General features: G+C 47.2%; 1 protein-coding gene across 1 annotated transcript in view; it reads left to right on the top strand.

Moving 5' to 3' along the window:
- Positions 1-10,480, top strand: part of SCRT1 (scratch family transcriptional repressor 1) — a 30,080-nt gene extending 19,600 nt beyond the window's left edge. The window contains exon 2 of the mRNA XM_088448587.1: positions 9,549-10,480. Coding sequence (XP_088304713.1) covers positions 9,549-10,273 — 725 coding nt within the window. The 3' untranslated portion in view covers positions 10,274-10,480. The remainder of the gene's footprint in view (positions 1-9,548) is intronic.
- Positions 10,481-24,776: the final 14,296 nt, after the last annotated feature.

The raw sequence follows: 24,776 nt of genomic DNA on the forward strand, positions 1-24,776 counted from the left end.
GAAATCGCTCCGTCTTAGCTCCTCCTTCACTTTCTCCAGCTGCTTCTGCAAAAGCCTGATGAGGGGAATGACCTGACTCAAGCTGGCTGTGTCTGAACTGACTTCACGTGTGGCAAGTTCGAAGGGCTGGAGAACCTTGCACAACACGGAAATCATTCTCCACTGCGCTTGAGTCAGGTGCATACCCCCTCCTTTGCCTATGTCATAGGTGGATGTATAGGCTTGTATGGCCTTTTGCTGCTCCTCCATCCTCTGAAGCATATAGAGGGTTGAGTTCCACCGCGTCACAACCTCTTGCTTCAGGTGATGGCGGGGCAGGTTCAAGAGTGTTTGCTGACGCTCCAGTCTTCGGCACGCAGTCGCTGAATGGCGAAAGTGGCCAGAAATTTTTCGGGCCACCCAAAGCGTCTCCTGCACGCCCCTGTCGCTTTTCAGAAAATTCTGCACCACCAAGTTTATTGTGTGAGCAAAACATGGGACGTGCTGGAATTTGCCCAGATGTAATGCCCGCACAATATTGGTGGCGTTGTCAGATATCACAAATCCCCAGGAGAGTCTAAGTGGGGTAAGCCACTGGGCGATGATTTCCCTCAGTTTCTCTAAGAGGTTATCGGCGGTGTGCCTCTTACTGAAACCGGTGATACACAGCGTAGCCTGCCTTGTAACGAGCTGGCGTTTCTGAGATGCTGCTACTGGTGACGCTGCTGCTGTTGCTGCGTAAGGTGATACATCTACCCAGTGGGCTGTCACAGTCATATAGTCCTTAGTCTGCCCTGTTCCACTTGTCCACATGTCCGTGGTTAAGTGGACATTGTGTACAACGGCATTTTTCAGGACACTGAGGACACTTTTTCTGATGTTTCTGTACAGTCTCGGTATCGCCTGCCTAGTGAAGTGGAATCTAGATGGGATTTGGAACCGGGGACACACTACCTCCATCAATTGTCTAAATCCCACTGCACTAATGGCGGATACCGGACGCACGTCTAACACCAACATAGCAGTCAAGGCCTCAGTTATACGTTTTGCTTCAGGATGACTGCTGTCGTACTTCATCCTCCTCGCTAAGGACTGTTGGAGGGTCAATTGTTTAGTAAAAGTAGTGGTGTTCCTACTTCCTCTCTGGGATGATGAACGACTCCCAGCAGCAGCAACAGCAGCAGCGGCAGCAGTAGGCGTAGCAATGCAGGATCCTCCAGAGGAATCCCGGATAGGAGAGTCAGTCATGCCAGTGACATGGCCTGCAGGACTACTTCCGATCCTGACTAAGGAGGAAATTGACGAGGAGGGAGTTGACGGTGTGGTTTGCAGGCGCTTGGATACAACAGGACAACGGGATTTAGGTGTCCCTGGACTGCTTACGGTCTTAGCCAAAGTTTCTGAACTTGACAGTAACTTTTTATGAACGCGCTGCAGGTGCCGTATAAGGGAGGATGTTCCTAGGTGGTTGACGTCCCTACCCCTACTTATTTCACCTTTACATATGGTACATATGGCAAGACAGTTGTTGTCCGGATTTGGATAGAAATATTGCCAGACCAAAGAGGTGGAATGTTTGGTCTTCTGCCCAGGCATGACCGTGATGGGCTTTTTCATCCCACGGACAACAACTGTCTCCCCCGGAGCCTGATTTAAACAAACCACATCACCATCAGAATCCTCCTCGCCAACTTCCTCCTCAGCGCCAGCTACACCAGTATCCTCATCCTGTTGTACTTCAACAGTGACATCTTCAATTTGCATATCAGCAAGTGGACTGTGTGTGCTCCTTTCAGCACTTGCAGGGGGCGTGCAAATGGTGGAAAGAGCCACCTCTTCCCGTCCAGTGCTGGGAAGGTCAGGCATCGCAACCACCACCACACTTGGACTCTCCTTGGGGATTTGTGATATCTTCTTAGAAAGCACAGTTCTTCGCTGTGCTTTTGCCAGCTTAACTCTTTTGATTTTTTTAGTGGGAGGAGGGCTTCCATCGTCATGTGAAGCTGAACAACTAGTCATGAACATACTAGGGATCGACCTTAGCCGTTCCTTGCCACTCCGTGTCGTAAATGGCATATTGGCAAGTTTACGTTTCTCTTCAGCTGATTTAAATGTCTTTTTCAAGGTCATTTTCCTGAACTTTGCCATTTGGGATTGTATGTGCCCTCTACTATGACATTGGGCATCGGCCTTGGCAGACGACGTTGATGGCATGTTATCGTCTATGTCATGACTAGTGGCAGCAGCTTCAGCACTAGGAGGAAGTGGTTCTTGATCTTTCTCTATTTTATTTTTATCGGAGAAAGTTTGGTCCTCCATTTATGTTATATCGATTTGATATATACGTGCGGCTAAACACAGAAAATAATTTTTTTTTTGGTTTGGACTGGAGTGTACTTTGTGGATTACAGCACCCTTTAACGGTCAAGCCAGCCGGCCCTTTACTTATGACACAGGCGCACTCTTGGCACTACTTTGTTGATGCACGTGCGGCTACTGCGCACACAATTCACAAACACAGAAAATAATTTTTTTTTGGTTTGGACTGGAGTGTACTTTCGGGGGTTACAGCACCCTTTAACGGTCAAGCCAGCCGGCCCTTTACTTATGACACAGGCGCACACTTGGCACTACTTTGTTGATGCACGTGCGGCTACTGCGCACACAATTCACAAACACAGAAAATAATTTTTTTTTGGTTTGGACTGGAGTGTACTTTCGGGGGTTACAGCACCCTTAACGGTCAAGCCAGCCGGCCCTTTACTTATGACACAGGCGCACGCTTGGCACTACTTTGTTGATGCACGTGCGGCTACTGCGCACACAATTCACAAACACAGAAAATAATTTTTTTTTGGTTTGGACTGGAGTGTACTTTCGGGGGTTACAGCACCCTTTAACGGTCAAGCCAGCCGGCCCTTTACTTATGACACAGGCGCACGCTTGGCACTACTTTGTTGATGCACGTGCGGCTACTGCGCACACAATTCACAAACACAGAAAATAATTTTTTTTTGGTTTGGACTGGAGTGTACTTTCGGGGGTTACAGCACCCTTAACGGTCAAGCCAGCCGGCCCTTTACTTATGACACAGGCGCACGCTTGGCACTACTTTGTTGATGCACGTGCGGCTACTGCGCACACAATTCACAAACACAGAAAATAATTTTTTTTTGGTTTGGACTGGAGTGTACTTTCGGGGGTTACAGCACCCTTTAACGGTCAAGCCAGCCGGCCCTTTACTTATGACACAGGCGCATGCTTGGCACTACTTTGTTGATGCACGTGCGGCTACTGCGCACACAATTCACAAACACAGAAAATAATTTTTTTTTTGGTTTGGACTGGAGTGTACTTTCGGGGGTTACAGCACCCTTAACGGTCAAGCCAGCCGGCCCTTTACTTATGACACAGGCGCACGCTTGGCACTACTTTGTTGATGCACGTGCGGCTACTGCGCACACAATTCACAAACACAGAAAATAAATTTTTTTTTGGTTTGGACTGGAGTGTACTTTGGGGGTTACAGCACCCTTTAACGGTCAAGCCAGCCGGCTCTTTACTTATGACACAGGCGCACGCTTGGCACTACTTTGTTGATGCACGTGCGGCTACTGCGCACACAATTCACAAACACAGAAAATAATTTTTTTTTGGTTTGGACTGGAGTGTACTTTCGGGGGTTACAGCACCCTTTAACGGTCAAGCCAGCCGGCCCTTTACTTATGACACAGGCGCACGCTTGGCACTACTTTGTTGATGCACGTGCGGCTACTGCGCACACAATTCACAAACACAGAAAATAATTTTTTTTTGGTTTGGACTGGAGTGTACTTTCGGGGGTTACAGCACCCTTTAACGGTCAAGCCAGCCGGCCCTTTACTTATGACACAGGCGCACGCTTGGCACTACTTTGTTGATGCACGTGCGGCTACTGCGCACACAATTCACAAACACAGAAAATAATTTTTTTTTGGTTTGGACTGGAGTGTACTTTCGGGGGTTACAGCACCCTTAACGGTCAAGCCAGCCGGCCCTTTACTTATGACACAGGCGCACGCTTGGCACTACTTTGTTGATGCACGTGCGGCTACTGCGCACACAATTCACAAACACAGAAAATAATTTTTTTTTTGGTTTGGACTGGAGTGTACTTTCGGGGGTTACAGCACCCTTAACGGTCAAGCCAGCCGGCCCTTTACTTATGACACAGGCGCACGCTTGGCACTACTTTGTTGATGCACGTGCGGCTACTGCGCACACAATTCACAAACACAGAAAATAATTTTTTTTTTTGGTTTGGACTGGAGTGTACTTTCGGGGGTTACAGCACCCTTAACGGTCAAGCCAGCCGGCCCTTTACTTATGACACAGGCGCACGCTTGGCACTACTTTGTTGATGCACGTGCGGCTACTGCGCACACAATTCACAAACACAGAAAATAATTTTTTTTTGGTTTGGACTGGAGTGTACTTTCGGGGGTTACAGCACCCGTTAACGGTCAAGCCAGCCGGCCCTTTACTTATGACACAGGCGCACGCTTGGCACTACTTTGTTGATGCACGTGCGGCTACTGCGCACACAATTCACAAACACAGAAAATAATTTTTTTTTGGTTTGGACTGGAGTGTACTTTCGGGGGTTACAGCACCCTTTAACGGTCAAGCCAGCCGGCCCTTTACTTATGACACAGGCGCACGCTTGGCACTACTTTGTTGATGCACGTGCGGCTACTGCGCACACAATTCACAAACACAGAAAATAATTTTTTTTTGGTTTGGACTGGAGTGTACTTTCGGGGGTTACAGCACCCTTAACGGTCAAGCCAGCCGGCCCTTTACTTATGACACAGGCGCACGCTTGGCACTACTTTGTTGATGCACGTGCGGCTACTGCGCACACAATTCACAAACACAGAAAATAATTTTTTTTTTGGTTTGGACTGGAGTGTACTTTCGGGGGTTACAGCACCCTTAACGGTCAAGCCAGCCGGCCCTTTACTTATGACACAGGCGCACGCTTGGCACTACTTTGTTGATGCATGTGCGGCTACTGCGCACACAATTCACAAACACAGAAAATAATTTTTTTTTGGTTTGGACTGGAGTGTACTTTCGGGGGTTACAGCACCCTTTAACGATCAAGCCAGCCGGCCCTTTACTTATGACACAGGCGCACGCTTGGCACTACTTTGTTGATGCACGTGCGGCTACTGCGCACACAATTCACAAACACAGAAAATATATTATTTTTTTAGCACTTGGGGGGAGCACCCCTGATGGACAGAGCACCCCCTGGACAACACTACAGCACTCCTTTAGGACTGGGACACTGCACAGGACTTTGGAGTGGACACAGCCCCTATGGAGAACTGACTGCACAACACAGTCCAGCCAGCCCCTATGGACTTTGAAGTAGTGGACACAGCCCCTATTAACAACAGCAGCACAGCACAACACAGCCAGCCCCTATGGACTTTGAAGTAGTGGACAACAGCAGCACTACACTACACTACACTACACAGCCCTAACTCCCACCCTCCCTCTTCACTGTCCACAGCCGAGTGAGAAAATGGCGCCGACGCGGGTACCTTATATAGGATCCAAAACCCGCGAGACTCGGAAGGCGGGATGATGACGTTTTGCCTCGATTTCAGATCCGAGTCAGGCGGGAAAAGTCGAGCCTGACTCGGATCGGACTCGGATCGGGGGGGCTCGGGGGGGTTCGGATTTCAGAAATCCGAACCCGCTCACCCCTAGTATACAGTGTAATAGATGTGTAGTATGATCATGTACAGTGGTCAGGACATGTTGGGGGTGTAGTGTCCTATGTCTGTATACAGTGTAATAGATGTGTATTATGGTCATGTACAGCGGTCAGGACATGTTGGGGGTGTAGTGTCCTATGTCTGTGTGCAGTGTAATAGATGTGTATTATGATCATGTACAGCGGTCAGGACATGTTGGGGTGTAGTGTCCTATGTCTGTATACAGTGTAATAGATGTGTAGTATGATCATGTACAGCGGTCAGGACATGTTGGGGGTTTAGTGTCCTATGTCTGTATACAGTGTAATAGATGTATTATGGTCATGGCCAGTTGTCAGCCAGGTTTCCATTGCTAAATTTATGAAGTGTCGGTTTTGCAGTCATTGCAAACTTATGTAAATTGACGATAGTTTAATGTGTAACGTGACAGTATTTTTAAGCATCGGTTTTGACTTTTATTTTGAATTCACCCGTAAGACCCCTCAGTTTCATCCTTTATCCTGCTGCAAACCCAACAACAAACCTATGAGATTCCACTCTAATTACTATGTGGGTTACATGTACAGTACAGATCAAAAGAATTTGTGGAAGCTTTTTTGTATAAAATGTAAAAATTTGTTAAAATTATGGGAAAATGTGGTTTGGGGGATCCCTGGTCCCCACCTCATTGATAGCCAGCTCTTAGCCTGGGCTGGTAGGTAGTAACCATCAGTAGTCTGAACCAGGCATTCCTGGTGCGATAGGTATGGAGGTAAAATATTCATATTGATTTTGGTTTTTAGAAGTGGACTACTGCTCCCAGCAACAGTGCCAAGGGTATGATGGCACTTGGAGAATCACTTGTGTCAGCATGTCTGGGCATTAATGCACCACTAGCAGTTGTATACCATCTGTAAGAACAATACATAAAATAAATACAAACCATAGAAATAACTATTTAATTGCATAAAGACTCCTCCAGACAGCCCTCCTTTACCCATGTATTATTCATTTAATCCTAGGGGAAATGTTGTCTTCATTCCATTAGACAGCCTGGTACTTGGCAATAAGCCCTCATAGACGAAGCTCCTTGTGCCTTGCAGGACCCCGTCACTAATGAGACACTCCTCGCCGACACTCTCTTTAGGAATGAATGGAGCTGCGCTCATTGATCCTCACTCCACTAGGGTTTCCACACTGGACTGAGCAGCCTAGGGGGACCTAACTATAGTGTCCTTAGCCCTGGATGGTTTATCCTAATGATTGTTAGTGAGAATTTGGGGGAAGCCCCATGCACATGCACACACCAATCCACGCCTTCCATTTTTGTTTCTTCTCTTTTTTTTCCACCAGTATCCTAGGCTGAATGGCCTGGAGCTGGTTATCAATCTTAGGGGCTGAATGGCCTGGAGCTGGTTATCAATCTTAGGGACTGAATGGCCTGGAGCTGGTTATCAATCTTAGGGGCTGAATGGCCTGGGGCTAGTTATCAATCGTAGGGGCTGAATGGCCTGGAGCTGGTTATCAATCTTAGGGGCTGAATGGCCTGGAGCTGGTTATCAATCTTAGGGACTGAATGGCCTGGAGCTGGTTATCAATCTTAGGGGCTGAATGGCCTGGAGCTGGTTATCAATCTTAGGGGCTGAATGGCCTGGAACTGGTTATCAATATTAGGGGCTGAATGGCCTGGATCTGGTTATCAATCTTAGGGGCTGAATGGCCTAGAGCTGGTTATCAATTTTAGGGGCTGAATGGCCTGGAGCTGGTTATCAATTTTAGGGGCTGAATGGCCTAGAGCTTGTTATCAATCTTAGGGGCTGAATGGCCTAAAGCTGGTTATCAATCTTAGGGGCTGAATGGCCAGGAGCTGGTTATCAATCTTAGAGACTAAATGGCCTGGAGCTGGTTATCAATCTTAGGGGCTGAATGGCCTGTGGCTGGTTATCAATCTTAGGGGCTGAATGGCCTGGAGCTGGTTATCAATCTTAGGGACTGAATGGCCTGGAGCTGGTTATCAATCTTAGGGGCTGAATGGCCTGGGGCTGGTTATCAATCTTAGGGGCTGAATGGCCTGGAGCTGGTTATCAATCTTAGGGGCTGAATGGCCTGGAGCTGGTTATCAATCTTAGTGTCTGAATGGCCTGGGGCTGGTTATCAATCTTAGGGGCTGAATGGCCTGGAGCTGGTTATCAATCTTAGGGACTGAATGGCCTGGGGCTGGTTATCAATCTTAGGGGCTGAATGGCCTGGAGCTGGTTATCAATCTTAGGGGCTGAATGGCCTGGAGCTGGTTATCAATCTTAGGGACTGAATGGCCTGGAGCTGGTTATCAATCTTAGGGGCTGAATGGCCTGGAGCTGGTTATCAATCTTAGGGACTGAATGGCCTAGAGCTTGTTATCAATCTTAGGGGCTGAATGGCCTGGAGCTGGTTATCAATCTTAGGGGCTGAATGGCCTGGAACTGGTTATCAATATTAGGGGCTGAATGGCCTGGATCTGGTTATCAATCTTAGGGGCTGAATGGCCTAGAGCTGGTTATCAATTTTAGGGGCTGAATGGCCTGGAGCTGGTTATCAATTTTAGGGGCTGAATGGCCTAGAGCTTGTTATCAATCTTAGGGGCTGAATGGCCTAAAGCTGGTTATCAATCTTAGGGGCTGAATGGCCAGGAGCTGGTTATCAATCTTAGAGACTAAATGGCCTGGAGCTGGTTATCAATCTTAGGGGCTGAATGGCCTGTGGCTGGTTATCAATCTTAGGGGCTGAATGGCCTGGAGCTGGTTATCAATCTTAGGGACTGAATGGCCTGGAGCTGGTTATCAATCTTAGGGGCTGAATGGCCTGGGGCTGGTTATCAATCTTAGGGGCTGAATGGCCTGGAGCTGGTTATCAATCTTAGGGGCTGAATGGCCTGGAGCTGGTTATCAATCTTAGTGTCTGAATGGCCTGGGGCTGGTTATCAATCTTAGGGGCTGAATGGCCTGGAGCTGGTTATCAATCTTAGGGACTGAATGGCCTGGGGCTGGTTATCAATCTTAGGGGCTGAATGGCCTGGAGCTGGTTATCAATCTTAGGGGCTGAATGGCCTGGAGCTGGTTATCAATCTTAGGGACTGAATGGCCTGGGGCTGGTTATCAATCTTAGGGACTGAATGGCCTGGGGCTGGTTATCAATCTTAGGGGCTGAATGGCCTGGAGCTGGTTATCAATCTTAGGGGCTGAATGGCCTGGAGCTGGTTATCAATCTTAGGGGCTGAATGGCCTGGAGCTGGTTATCAATCTTAGGGACTGAATGGCCTAGAGCTTGTTATCAATCTTAGGGGCTGAATGGCCTGGAGCTGGTTATCAATCTTAGGGACTGAATGGCCTAGAGCTGGTTATCAATCTTAGGGACTGAATGGCCTAGAGCTGGTTATCAATCCCTTTTTTATTCACGATTTTAGCACATTTTTTTATGTCTTACATAAATCCAGCACAGATCTTATTAAATATTCTTCAACTTTGACTCTCAGTAGTTAGTATATTATTTGGACGGATTTGCCCTCAGTGTTTCTAATGCTGATGCTTAGTAAATCAGGGGGGGTTCTACACTTCTAATATACAAAAACATTGATGGGATCAAATGTCCCATTGTATTCTAAAGTCTTTACTGATGGCAGGTTCCCCTTGTTTTTGCCTTTAGTAAATCAACGGATTGCAAAACTGGTGTAAAAACCTAAAATGGATACTTAGAAAATATACCCCCTTGTTGCAATATGTCCACTTGTTATGATAGGGTGATTGTGTAGCCATCAGTGACTCACATATCTCTTTTCCATTTCAGGTTACATCAGTGAATATATCGCCCCTTCTGTGTATAATGGGGACAGTGATAGTCCCATCAAAGTCCCCTCTCCAGACACCCTTTACACAGCAGTGCACAGTGAATATGGAGCCCCAGACTCGGAATCACCTGACAGCCCCCGTTCAGAGATCACGGGGGGCTACATCAATGGGGATACAGCAGTTAGTGAGGGTTACTCCGTTGATGCCTTCTTCATCACAGATGGGCGGTCTCGTCGCAAGGTTTTGACTGGAGGGCGTTCCATCCAACGGCACAGCTGCAGCGAGTGTGGGAAGAGCTACGCTACATCTTCCAACCTAAGTCGGCACAAGCAGACTCATCGTAGCCTCGATAGCAAGCTAGCCAAGAAGTGCCCCACCTGTGGCAAGGTGTATGTATCCATGCCGGCCATGGCCATGCATCTTCTCACCCACGACCTCAAGCACAAGTGTGACACCTGTGGGAAAGCCTTCAGCCGACCATGGCTTCTCCAGGGCCATATGAGGTCCCACACCGGTGAAAAACCATTTGGTTGTGCCCACTGCGGCAAATCCTTTGCTGACCGCTCCAACCTCCGTGCCCACATGCAGACACACTCCGCCTTCAAACACTATAAGTGCAAACGTTGCAGCAAGACCTTTGCACTCAAGTCATATCTGAACAAACACTACGAGTCAGCCTGTTTCAAGGGTGCGGTGCCACCACTCAGCCCGATGGAGGATTGAGGGTGGTACTCTCAGTGGGAGGACATCATCATGCCACTTTTACCATCTTCGTAGCAAACTCTGTCACCATTGCCACACATCTACCCGCTTAGGTGGCCACTTGCTGAACTGGTGCTGCTCAGTTAGTATTTGATGTGGATTAGATGATAGTCCCTCTTATCTTTGGTTACATATATACAAGATTATTTTAATGTTCTTCCAAGGGGTCAGTAAAACCACTTGGAGGTGAACTCTGGTGAAAACCTTAGAGATTAATTTCAATTACGGTCTCAATTTGGCTTCCAAGCATCTCATTTTAATCGATCATTTTTTTAAAACATAAAATATTACTCGTGCAAATTAGGAAGAGAACAAAGCTGAGTTTTGTTCACTACTTTGGGAATGGGGTGCATACTTAGGGAGTCTTTGGCAATAATAAGGGTCAATTAGGAAATGTAAAATTATAAATCAGTAGCATAAAACTCGTTTTATGACCTCACGCATCTAATTTTGCACAGCTGCACTCAATTTTCTGGAGTAATGCTGGATTATTGGGTCGGAACGGTAGAATCTACAGGCGCATAATGGTTGTCCACGGCGGGATCCTGTCAAAATACTGACAGTAGGTAGAATGGCGGTGCTGAAATCCTGACACCTGTCAGAATCCTGGCACCGGCATCACAACAGTAAGTGCTGAGGTTAGGGGGAAAGTTAGGGTTAGGTACTAGGAGGAGGGTTAGGTTTAGGCACCAAGTGGGGAGGGTTAGGTGTAGGGTGCAGTGGGGGGGCTTAGGTTTAGGCTCCAGGAAGGGAGGGTTAGGTACTAGGCGGGGGGTTAGGCACCAAGTGGGGAGGGTTAGGTTTAGGGGGAGGGTTAGTATACTGGCCAAGTGTTGGTATCTTAACCCTGTCAGGATGCCGGCATTCGGATTGTGGCTGCGTGGATTCTGAGCAGCGGCAACCCGTACCCTACCTGCCATGGCTAATGAGAGGACTTGATAGGACTGTGGTTATTCCTGATTTCAGTTAGTTAGGGGCACAAGTGCACATTCGGTAACTGTATCTAAGTACAGAAATCAGATGTCAGAGCGCGGGATGAGTTAGTCAGCTGGGATACAGTAGTACGAGGGTGCACTTATGGGGGTCTCTGCTGCTTAGGCGGAGGGTGGATGTTTATCTCCCCTCCTAAGGAATTGTACTCCAGCTCAGAGGTCCAGGAGGCTGGTATAATCTGTAACACACATCCTATGTGTCCTTCTAACCATGTAAGACATAAATCGTCATGTCATGTAAATCAGACAGTTCCAGTCTCCCCTCACTGGTCAGTTAATAATGGAGAGCACCAAAAGTTTTCGTAGCAGGGTCTCTTTTTGCCAAGCATTTTCCATGGCATCTACCAACCCGCAATTCTAGGCGCAGATGAAACTGCACTTGGCAGACGGCAGCTACTCTTGTGCACATAATAAGCACCAGAGACCTTCAGGTTTTGCAGTTTGTAAATGACCCTTGTTGCAGTCTGAAAGCGTCCTTGTATATTCTCCATGGTGGTCTGTGACTATTCAATAGCTATGTGGGGATGAGTTCGTAGATGACATCTCTGCATTCACATGTTCTGCGTGAAGTTTAATGTGAATTATTTCAGTCCTGCTCCACCTCCTGCAATCGTAATATCAGTCATCTTGTACTATAGATGTCATTGGTATTATGGCTCATCTGGGCCTACAGGAATCTGCGCTGTGGCACAATAATAACATGAGATGTGGGTTAATGAGGTAGAACAAATAATATAATGGGACTGTATAATTAGACGACCTATAGGTGAGGTTCACAAAGAGTAGCACAATGCATTGTAAATCAGCAATAAGAGTTTTAAGGAGGTGGGATGAGGATTTTACAGAATAGGGTATATACTGTAGATGAATATCTTACAGGTGGTTAAGTAGGGAGTATAGACAGTAATATCACGCACCTATATTCCATCTTTGTCTTTCATTTTACTCTCTCTCTCTCACTTTATATCCCATTTGGCACACTTAAGACTCACACAAACATTGTAAGTTCTTTTTTATTACGTTTTTGGAACTTTTTGTTTTCGGGAGATATTTGATGTGCAGTCATTAATAATTACATGATGGCATCAGACAATACATAGTTCAGACCAGAAAATACATAGTTAAGAATAACCCATTTTATACCAGTCTATTGGTCATGGCAATATTATTTCTTATTTGATGAATATGTTTCTATATTCTTGTTGAGACCATTAGCAATTTAGTCCCTGGTTGAACATCTCCATCCAGTTCATTTCCACACTTACTGAGTATTTCAAGGTTTCCAAGCAGTTGCACATTGAAATGTATAACTTTACACATTTCAGGCCCTTGTATCCCCACCTGTTGTTGGAGGTCCACATATTTTCATCCCTTGTAGGAGGTCCATGTATTCTCATCCCTTGTTGGAGGTCAAAATATTCTGATCCCTTGTTGGAGGCACATGTATACTCATCCCTTCTTGGAGGCACATGTATACTCATCCCTTGTAGGAGGTCCGTGTATTCTCATCCCTTGTTGGAGGTCAACATATTCTGGTCCCTTGTTGAAGGTTCATGCTTTCTGATCCTTTGTTGGAGTTCCACACATTCTAATCCCTTGTTGGAGGTCAACGTATTCTGATCCCTTGTTGGAGGCACATCTACTCTGATCCCTTGCTGGAGGCACATGTATTCTGATCCCTTGTTGGAGGCACATGTATTCTGATTCCTTGTTGGAGGTCCATGCAGTCTGATCCCTTGTTGGAGGTCCATGCATTCTGATCTTTCATTGGAGGTCCATGCAATTTGATTCCTTGTTGGTTGTCCATGCATTCTGATCCATTGTTGGAGGTCCATGCATTCTGATCCATTGTTGGAGGTCCATGCATTCTGATGCCTTATTGGAGGTTCATGAATTCTGATCCCTTGTTGGAGGTCCATGCATTCTGATCCCTTGTTGGAGGTCCATGCATTCTTATCCCTTGTTGGAGGTGAATACATTCTGATCCATTTTTGGAGGTCCATGCATTCTGGTCTATTGTTGGAGGTCCATGCATTCTGTTCCCTTGTTGGAGGTCCATGCATTCTTATCCCTTGTTGGAGGTCCATGTATTCTGTTCCCTTGTTGGAGGTCCATGCATTCTGTTCCCTTGTTGGAGGTCCATGCATTCTGTTCCCTTGTTGGAGATCCATGCATTCTGTTCCCTTGTTGGAGATCCATGCATTCTGTTCCCTTGTTGGAGGTCCATTCATTCTGTCCCTTGTTGGAGGTCAATGCATTCTGATCCCTTGTTGGAGGTCCGTCCATTCTGATCCCTTGTTGGAGGTCCATGCATTCTGATCCCTTGTTGGAGGTCCATGCATTCTTATTCCTTGTTGGAAGGCCATGCATTCTTATCCCTTGTTGGAAGGCCATGCATTTTGATTCATTGTTGGAGGTTCATGCATTATTATCCCTTTTTGGAGTTCCACACATTCTGATCCCTTGTTGGAGTTCCATACATTCTGATCCTTTGTTGGAGTTCCACCCATTCTGATCCCTTGTTGGAGTTCCACGTATTCTGATCCCTTGTTGGAGTTCCACACATTCTGATCCCTTGTTGGAGATCCATGCATTCTGATGCCTTATTGGAGGTTCATGAATTCTGATCCCTTGTTGGAGGTACATGCATTCTGATCCCTTGTTGGAGGTCCATGCATTCTTATCCCTTGTTGGAGGTGAATACATTCTGATCCATTTTTGGAGGTCCATGCATTCTGTTCCCTTGATGGAGGTCCATGCATTCTGTTCCCTTGTTGGAGGTCCATGTATTCTGTTCCCTTGTTGGAGGTCCATGCATTCTGTTCCCTTGTTGGAAGTCCATGCATTCTGTTCCCTTGTTGGAAGTCCATGCATTCTGTTTCCTTGTTGGAGATCCATGCATTCTAATCCCTTGTTGGAGGTCCATGCATTCTGATCCATTGTTGGAGGTCCATGCATTCTTATCCCTTGTTGGAGATCCATGCATTCTGATCCCTTGTTGGAGGTCCATGCATTCTGATCCCTTGTTGGAAGTCCATGCATTTTGATTCATTGTTGAAGGTCCATGCATTCTGATCCATTGTTGGAGGTCCATGCATTCTGATCCCTTGTTGGAGATCCATGCATGCTGATCCCTTGTTGGAGGTCCATGCATTCTGATCCCTTGTTGGAAGTCCATGCATTTTGATTCATTGTTGAAGGTCCATGCATTCTTATACTTTGTTGGAAATCCATGCATTCTTATCCCTTGTTGGAGGTCCTTGCATTCTGATCCCTTGTTGGAGGTTCATGCATTATTATCCCTTGTTGGAGTTCCACACATTCTGATCCCTTGTTGGAGTTCCATACATTCTGATCCCTTGTTGGAGTTCCACACATTCTGATCCCTTGTTGGAGTTCCACACATTCTGATCCCTTGTTGGAGTTCCACACATTCTGATCACTTGTTAGAGATCCACACATTCTGATCCTTTGTTGGAAGTCCATGCATTCTTATCCATTGTTGGAAGTCCATGCATTCTGATCCATTGATGGATGACCCTGTCTAATCTATTCTGTGTATTATTCTCCAGCTTGGATACCTTACATTTGTCTTGGGGAGAGATGTACTATGCCTTAGAGAAAGATAAAGTGGAAGGAGATAAAGTAGCAATCAGCTCCTAACTGCCATCTTGCAGGCAGTGTTTGGAAAAAGATTGGCTGATTGGGTCATACTTTATCTCTCTCCAAGTCTTAGTACATAGACCTCTTAGACTTTTTATACACAGATATTCATGTTTGAACCTCATATTCAGGCTATGTTCTGGTCCATGACTTATAAGATGGTAAAACAATGTTTGCCTTCTTCCTTACCAAGAATTTTCCGAGGAAGAAAGAAAAAACTGGTTTACAAATGATAAGAATAACCAACAGCTTCGGGTTTCTTATGGATCCGTGACCCAGGCCCTGCAATAGAGATGTAAGAGTTGGAGGAGCATATAGAGCAGCACTAGTGTAGGTGTTGGACATATGGAACCACAGCCCAGGCCCTGCAATAGAGATGTAAGAGTTGGAGGTACAAGTAGAGCAGCACTAGTGTAGGTGTTTGAAATATGGAACCACAGCCCAGGCCCTGCAGTAGAGAGGTAAGAGCTGGAGGAACATGTAGAGCAGCACTAGTGTAGGTGTTGGACATATGGAACCACAGCCCAGGCCCTGCAATAGAGATGTAAGAGTTGGAGGAGCATTTTTAAAGCAGCACTAGTGTAGGTGTTGGACATATGGAACCACAGCCCAGGCCCTGCAATAGAGATGTAAGAGTTGGAGGAACATGTAGAGCAGCACTAGTGTAGCACTAATATAGGTGTTGGACATATGGATCTGTGGAACAGAAAATGTTCTCTATGTACCATTTGCTGAGTGGGACAAATGTCTGGATCTCTCAATTTTCTGGTCCTCATTAATACACTGGAAATTGGACAACACACTTACAATACTTTTCCCTCTTCACATAAAAGTAAAACATTATTTGGCTATTCAGCTTTTAACACTATTTTTGAATGTGCAGCATTCTGGGGGTCATTCAGACCCGGTCGTTAGCGGCGATTCGCTTGGACCGGGTCGATGGCCCCCCACAGAGCATGCGCGCGACGGCGCCGTCGTGCGCATGCGTGAGACCCACTACGACCGACAGCGCCAGTCGTAGCGGGTCTCGATCCAAAGGGGGTGAGCTGTCGATGTTGATTGACAGCTCGCCCCGTTTGGAAGGTGGGCCGGGGGGTGGCAGCCCAAACGGGGGCGTTCCCATGGGAACGTCTACCGTTTCGGGGCGGCCCCACTGACATCACTAGTGATGTCAGTGGAGAGCTTCCAGCTCAGACAGAGCCGAAAGCTCTCTGGGGCTTACGACAAGGGAGACCCTACCCTAGGGTCTCGTCGTAAACCCTGATGGTCGCGATGGTCTTGACCATCGCGACCATCACCTTAGGCGGTCATAAGGCTGTGGGTGTTAACCCACAGCCTTACCACCGCAAAGGAGGACATCTTGAAAATTCAAGACGTCCTCCCCTCATTCAGACCGACCGCACTCTCTGTGCGACCGGCTCTGAATGAGGTCCTCTGTCCCAAAGCCAGCTTCTGACATCAGCAACGAGAGAGACCTCAGTAGTCTGACTACTCCCAGTTTCCCTTTAATCAGCTGCGTGCTCTGGGGGTTGGTGTCCGATCTCTTCTATACTGGGACCATTATTGTAGGTTTTAAGTCGGTTTCTGAATCCCGCGGTTTGGTGGCGGTGTGACGGCGGGTTCTACAGGTTGAGTCTCACAGATCCAAATATCCCGAAATACAGAATATTTTTGGCATGACTCAGAAAATAAAACCTTTGATTTTTGATGGTTCAATGTACACAAACTTTTTCTAAAACACAAATTTATTAAAAATATTGTATAAAATGACCTATAGGCTCCGTGTATAAGGTGTATATGACACACAAATGAATTTAATTTCTGTACACAAACTTTGTTTGAGCCACAAAATTATTGAAAATATTGTATAAAGTGACCTGCATGCCGTGTGTATAAGGTGTATATAACACATAAATGCATTCTGTGTGCATATTTGGGTCCTATTCCCAAGATATTTCATTACGGTATGCAAATATTCCAAAATACGGAATATTCCGTTATCCAAAATACCCCTGGTCCCAAGCATTTTGGATATGGGAGACTCAACCTGTATTTTGTTCTAAACCCCGGCGGTTTGGCGGCGGTTTTGCAGCGGTTTCTAAATGACAGCCCCGTTCTATTCTATTCTAAAATGTATTTTGATGGCAGTTTTGCTGCGGTTTTGGGCTTAGTAAATCTGCAGATAACCCCCGGGGTTTAGAACAGAATAGAACCCGCAGTCACATTGCCACCAAACCGCCGGGGTTTAGAACCCGCCGCTTAGTAAGTTTTGCCCAATTGATAGGCCTGAGAGACGACAGTTTAATAGTGTTATATGGTTCTAGTGGTCAGTCACATATACTGTAAGGGGTGTAGGTCTGGGAGTCACTGACAGACCAGAATCATTTATCTAAAGGCCCTTACACACTACACAATATCTTTAATGATTTGGCCGATTCTGACAAATCATGCCTTACATGAGTGCACGCTCCCGTGGGGTCATCAGCCTCATCGCCTAATCTTATGTGCAGTGTGTACGCAGTACATTGTGTAGTACGCGCTTCCGTGGGGTCGTCAGCCTCATCGCCTAATCTTATGTGCAGCATGTGAGCTCAGGCGATGCGGCTGACGATCCATTGCCGTGCTATGAGGGGGGCGGCATATTGGGTGGTCGGGCACCAGATCGCCCAGTGTGTACAGTCTGCCCGATATGTCGGCCTGTCGGCGCTGGAATCGTCGGCGCCGACATCATCGTTTAGCGTGTACCCAGCTTTAGAGTCAGTGACTGACCAGTATTGAAGGCTTAGGAGTCAGTGATTGATCTTCAACGAAAGTCTTTTGAGAATCAGGGACTGACCAGTATTGCAGATTTTGGGAAGCAGTGACCGACCAGTTTTGCAGGTTATGGGGGTGAGGGAGTGGACAGTATTGCAGGTTTGGAGTCAGTGACTGACCAGTATTGCAGGTTATGGGGGTGAGTTAGTGGACAGTAGGTTTTGGTGGGTTAGTAACTGACAAGTTTTGTAGGTTTAGGGTCAATGACTGACCAGTATTGCAGGTTATTGGGGGTGAGGGAGTGGACAGTATTGTAGGTTTGGGGGGTCAGTGACTGACCACTATTGCAGGTTATGGGGGTGAGTGGACAGTATTACAGGTTTGGGGGGTCAGGTGAGTATTGCAGGTTTGGGGGGTCAGGTGAGGGAGTGGACAGTATTGCTTGTTTGGAGTCAGTGACTGATCAGTATTGTAGGCTTGGGGGGGTCAGTGACTGACCAGTATTGTAGGCTTGGGGGAGTCAGTGACTGACCAGTATTGTAGGCTTGGGGGGGTCAGTGACTGACCAGTATTGTAGGCTTGGGGGGGTCAGTGACTGACCAGTATTGTAGGCTTGGGGGAGTCAGTGACTGACCAGTATTGTAGGCTTGGGGGAGTCAGTGACTGACCAGTATTGTAGGCTTGGGGGAGTCAGTGACTGACCAGTATTGCAGGTTTGGAGTCAGTGACTGACCAGTATTGTAGGCTTGGGGGGGTCAGTGACTGACCAGTATTGTAGGCTTGGGGGAGTCAGTGACTGACCAGTATTGTAGGCTTGGGGGAGTCAGTGACTGACCAGTATTGCAGGTTATGGGGGTAAGTGAGTGGACAGTAGGTTTTGGTGGGTTAGTAACTGGCAAGTTTTGTAGGTTTGGGGTCAGTGACTGACCAGTATTGTTGGTCAGAAGGTGACCCATACTATAGGCTTGACAGACAATTGAGTCACATTTCCCCAGTGTTCTGTAACTATGCCATAGCATAAGTCACTTTTATCGGAAATTTTAATTTTGATGACAAAAAAATAAAATAAATTGGTGACATGGTAAAAACAGAAATGACTTAATAAAAAAAACAACTTAGGGATAGAACATGGATTTGGGTTCTTGGTCCATGTCATGTTATTTTGTGGGGTTCTGCATGCCAGAGTTTGGAATCTATGCCAATTTTGTAGGGTTTGGGGGGTTTCTGCCAAATGTTATAGCTTAGTTGCAATATATTCCTGCGAGGAATCTATACTAAATATAAAGCAATAATAATGATAGTATTAATAATCACAATATAATGCATGCTGTTTCTGGGAAATGTGGCGATTCTGATTAATCAGGTAATCTGCCTCAATTATTCTGCTATCAGGGATTTATCGAATGATATTGTATTTTTGGGGAATATGCTTTAGATCAGCACTGCGTGTTTCATTTAGGTAGGGACTATATACTGCTGGGTGCCCGGTGCTGTCTAAATGGACCTTGGTATACTGCAATCCCCAGCATGACAAGCTCTGAACTTCTCATTTTGTTCAACAAATATTAACCTAGAAATATGGGGCAATAAGATAAAGTAATAAAGAAACTTTGTACGGTGCAGCTGGTAATATTGAAAAACAGGGACAGTTCTAGGGACTAGTCTTCACCACCTGGGACTGTATCTGGAAATTAGGGACAGCATACAAATATGGGGAACAGTACAGAGGCCCGTGGCAACCAATCAGCAATCAGCATTTATTGCCATAATGCAAGTTAGACAATGGCTGATTGGTTGCTCTGGGTTACCGCGTACTCATAGTGTTTGGAGACAGCAGGACACCTCTGTGTGCAGCTGCTCCGCCTCTGATCAGGGTAACCCTGTCTCTCTGATCCAAGGGCTTGGCACATTGGGAACACGCAGTGCTGCTCTATCCTCTCTCTGCCGGCGCGCTGGCAGCTTGTCGCCGGCCGCCTCGCAGTGAAAGGCGCTGATTTTGTGTTATATCCTGTTCTCTTCCATGTAATGCATTGCCTGCAGATTAGCTCAATTTTAGACTTAGAAACATAGGACTTATTTCTGAATTTCTGACTGAAATTATAGCTTTTAGCGCAAGAAGGATCTTCGCATCGAGATAACGCCAGCGGATGGCGCCGTGACTGAAATTTTTTTTCTCAAAAAACAACAATCCTCATTGTCTGGATGAGCTGCGCACAGGTTGGAGCGTGTGATAGTATTACGGAAAAGCCATGTGATATCTTTTGCAGTAGCACTTCCATTGCTCTTTATTTAGCGATAATGTTTAAAGCGTCTGACTCTTATGATGACAATGTGAAATTAGCACAAATATTACCAATAAGACTAATAAATGGCGCCATTCCTTCCTTTCCTGAGCCAAGCAGCGAGCGGACTGGACGCTACCGGCCACTCCCACAATCCTCTGCTCCCACGCTAGGGATCCAAAACCAACTTTTCAGTTCTTCCAATCTTGTGACTCTACAAAGCGCGGGATCTCGCCCAGCATTCGCCATCTGACACCCAGGTTATATGAAGCACAGGAGATACGGGTGAATGGCATCACTCACGCTCCAAAGGCCGGTATGCTCCAATAGGCCGCTCAGGCGAGGAAGGGGTGGGCAATCTTTCAGGTATTTCTGCACTTGTTTCATAAATGAAAAAAAAAAAAAAAAAAAAAAGAAATAAAGAAACGTAAGAACCTCCGGGTTTTGTACGGAGAATTGTATATCGCCAGCATCCTCTGTGTACATAATCCGCAGCCACTTTTTGCAGCTGTCCAATTACGAGGTTGCAGCGATTTTTCTTGAGGGATTTTTGAACCCCGCCCCTCTTCCCCCGGGGGCTATTTAGGTGGTATTATATTTTTGCGTGGACAGAGGGGGCACTCTTAGCAGAATGAAAGCACAATGTACAACTCATAATAGGCCTTTATTGCACCTTCCAATAAACTATTCAAGCAAATACGTCCTCAGAGTGTTATTTATTATGAGAGTGGTCGAAGACTTTTTCCATTATTCAATTTAGCATTTGCCCTTGTGCACAGTTAGAGACAGGTTGTTTATCCAATACAGGGTCTGGAGAAATTGAATGGAAGCTTTGTGTGTGCTGTGTTCTGGGCTGTGATCACACATATTGGGATAACCAACTCTGCCAAACCAAAGGCATAAGTTCATACCAGGCACCCGTAGGTGAAATAGACTGTGGTATACCCCTCACCACCCCATTGGCACAGCAGCACAGCTGAGGGGGCAAAGGAGGTAGAATAGTGCCAGTAATCTTGCCAGTTCTGAATTATCTCTAGCCACTTCCCCCCAGTTCTCTCAAGCCTCATTCCCCTTTCTGTCTCTACAGCCTCATTCCCCATGTTTCTGCAGCCCCCAGTGTCTTTCCAGCTCCACCCAGCTGTCTTCTGTCTCCTCAGCCCCCTTTGTCTCTATAGCCAGCCCCATTCTGTCTCCAGCCTCACAGTGTCTCTCCAGGTCCTGCCAGCCCCTTTCTATCTTTCCAGCCCCCCAGCATATCTCCAGCTCCAGTCATCTTCTGTCTCCAGCCTCGTAGTGTCTCTCTAGGTCCCAACAGCCCCTTTCTAGCTCTCCTGCCCCCCAGTGTATCTCCAGCTCCAGCACCCTTCTGTCTCCAGCCCTGCAGTCTCACTCCAGATCCAGCCAGCTCCCTTCAGCCTCTACAGCCACACCCCCCAGTGTCTCTCCAGACAATCATCTTTTGTCTCCAGTCCTGAAATGTCTCTCTAGATCCAGCCAGCCCCCTTCTGTCTCAACAGGCCCCCAATGTCTCTACAGCCATCCCCCTTCTGTCTCCAGCCCTGCAGTGTCCCTCCAGATCCAGCCAGTCCCTGTCTTTCTCCCTTGCATCCAGCACCCTGCAGCCCACAGACACTTACCTTGCTCTGTGTTTTGTGGGCTGCTACTCTTCGTGCAGCTGTTCCTCTGTAAGCACCGGTGTGGTGCACTTGATGTCATGACATCACACATACTGTGTCACATTAATAGAAAAAAAATTATCGTACCAGGCAGCAGCTGCCCAAGCCCCAAAGATAGATCCAGCTATAACCACTACCTACACCGATGCAGTGATCAGCAGGGCACAGGCAGCCATTATAGCTGGATCTCTGTGTGCCCCTTGTGCACCACTGTCAGCTGGCGCCTGAAGGCCAATGCTTCCATCGCCTCCGAGAGTTCCGCCACTGCGCCAAACTGAAGAAATCTAATACTGGTGTTCTGTTCATATCAGATGCCAGGAAAAGAGTATTCTGGTGACCAGTATACAAGACAAACTCCATTCTGGTAACCAGTATACAAGACAAAACCTATTCTGGTGACCAGTATACAAGGCAAACTCCATTCTGGTGACCAGTATACAATACAAAGCCTATTCTGGTGACCAGTATACAAGACAAACTCCGTTCTGGTGACCAGTATACAAGGCAAACTCCATTCTGGTGACCAGTATACAAGGCAAACTCTATTCTGGTGACCAGTATACAAGACAAAGCCTATTGTGATGATCAGTATACAAGGCAAAGCTTAATTTGGTTACCAGTATACAAGATAAAACCTATTCTAATGACCAGTATACAAGGCAAACTCCATTCTGGTGACCAATATACAAGACAAAACCTATTCTGATGACCAGTATACAAGGCAAACTACATTCTAGTGACTAGTATACAAGGCACAATCCATTCTGGTGACCAGTATACAAGGCAAAGCCTATTCTGGTGACCAGTATACAAGGCAAAACTTATTTTGGTGACCAGTATACAAGGCAAACTCCATTCTGGTCACCAGAATACAAGGCAAACTTCATTCTTGTGATCAGTATACAAGGCAAACTCCATTCTGGTGACCAGTATACAAGGCAAAGCCTATTCTGGTGAGAAGTGTACAAGGCAAAGCCTATTCTGGTGAGAAGTGTACAAGGCAAAGTATATTCTGGTGACCAGTTTACAAAGCAAAGCTCATGCTGTTGAACAGTATACAAGGCAAAACTTATTCTAGTGACCAGTATACAAGGCAAAACTTATTCTGGTGATCAGCATACAAGGCAAAACTTATTCTGGTGATCAGTATACAAAGCACAGTGAATTCTGGTGAGCAGTATGCAAGGCAAAGTCCATCCTGGTAGACATTTGAAGCAAAGCTCAGTTTAGTGGTATATAAAGCAGACACCTAACTGGTGACTATTATAAAAATAGAGCCCTATCTGAAGGGCCGTAGATAGTACTTTTTGGTTACTAGTATGCAATACAGATACATTTCTGGGAACTAATATGCTAAGTAGACCCCTTTATGGTGGATAGTATATGGAATAGATACCCTCGGTTATTTCTTGTGTGTGTCAAGAGTAAAACCCTTTCTGATGGCTAGTTAGCAAAATGCATACCTCTCTGGTGGCTAGTATACATCAAAGCCCCCTCTGGTTGTTAGAAATGTAAAAATCCGTCTCTGATGTCCAGAACAGATGACATTAAAGATTCCCCTTTTGTGTCCTGCATATAATGAAGTACAGAGCTGTGTGGCCCCAGTACAGAGCTGTGTGACCACAGATATGGTCACACAGCTATGTACTTGGGCCCCCCACAGGTACAGTCACACAGCTCTGTACTGGGGCCCCCCCTGCAGGTATGGTCACACAGCTCTGTACTGGAACCCCGCAGGTACGGTCACACAGCTCTGTACTGGAACCCCCCAGGTATGGTCACACAGCTCTGTACTGGGCCCCCTGCAAGTATGGTCACACAGCTCTGTACTGGGGCCCCAAAGGTATGGTCACACAGCTCTGTACTGTGGCCCCCATAGGTATGGTCACACAGCTCTGTACTGGGACCCTGCAAGTATGGTCACACAGCTCTGTACTGGGGCCCGCAAATATGGTCACATAGCTCTGTACTGGGGCCCCCAGCAGGTATGGTCACACAGCTATATACTGGGCCGCCCGCAGGTACGGTCACACAGCTCTGTACTGGGGCCCTGCAGGTATGGTCTAACAGCTCTGTACTGCGGCCCTGCAGGTATGGTCACACAGCTCTGTACTGGGGCCCCCACCCCAGGTATGGTCACACAGCTCTGTACTGGGGCCCTGCAGGTATGCTCACATAGCTCTGTACTGGGCCCCCTGCAGGTATGGTCACACAGCTCTGTACTGGGGTCCTGCAGGTATGCTCACATAGCTCTGTACTAGGCCCCCTGCAGGTATGGTCACACAGCTCTGTACTGGGGCCCCAAAGGCATGGTCACACAGCTCTGTACTGGGGCCCCCAGCAGGTATGGTCACACAGCTCTGTACTGCCCCCCCCAGGTATGGTCACACAGCTCTGTATTGGGGCCCCCGCAGGTATTGTCATACAGCTCTGTACTGGGGCCCCGCAGGTATGGTCACACAGCTCTGTACTGGAGCTACGCAGGGATGGTCACACAGCTCTGTAGCGGGAGCCCCCGCAGGTATGGTAACACAGCTCTTTACCGGGGGACTGCAGTTATGGTGACACAGCTCTGTACCGGGGCCCACAGGTATGGTCACACTGCTCTGTACCAGGGCCCACAGGTATGATCACACAGCTCTGTACTGGGGCCCTGCAGATATGGTCACACAGCTCTGTACTGGGGCCCCTGCAGGTATGGTCACACAGCTCTGTACTGGGGCCCTATAGGTATGGTCACACAGCTCTGTACTGGGGCCCACAGCAGGTATGGTCACACAGCTCTGTGCTGGCCCCCCCCAGGTATGGTAACACAGCTCTGTACTGGGGCCCCGCAGGTATGGTCACGCAGCTCTGTACTGGGGCCTCGCAGGTATGGTCACGCAGCTCTGTACCAGGGGTCCCCGCAGGTATGGTCACACAGCTCTGTACTGGGGCACCCTGCAGGTATGGTCACACAGTTCTGTACTGGGGCCCCGCAGGTATGGTCACGCAGCTCTGTACTGGGGCCTCGCAGGTATGGTCATGCAGCTCTGTACCAGGGGTCCCCGCAGGTATGGTCACACAGCTCTGTACTGGGGCACCCTGCAGGTATGGT

Source organism: Taudactylus pleione, unplaced genomic scaffold (assembly GCF_031769625.1).
Source record: "Taudactylus pleione unplaced genomic scaffold, aTauple2 ptg000460l, whole genome shotgun sequence".
Taxonomy (NCBI): domain Eukaryota; kingdom Metazoa; phylum Chordata; class Amphibia; order Anura; family Myobatrachidae; genus Taudactylus; species Taudactylus pleione.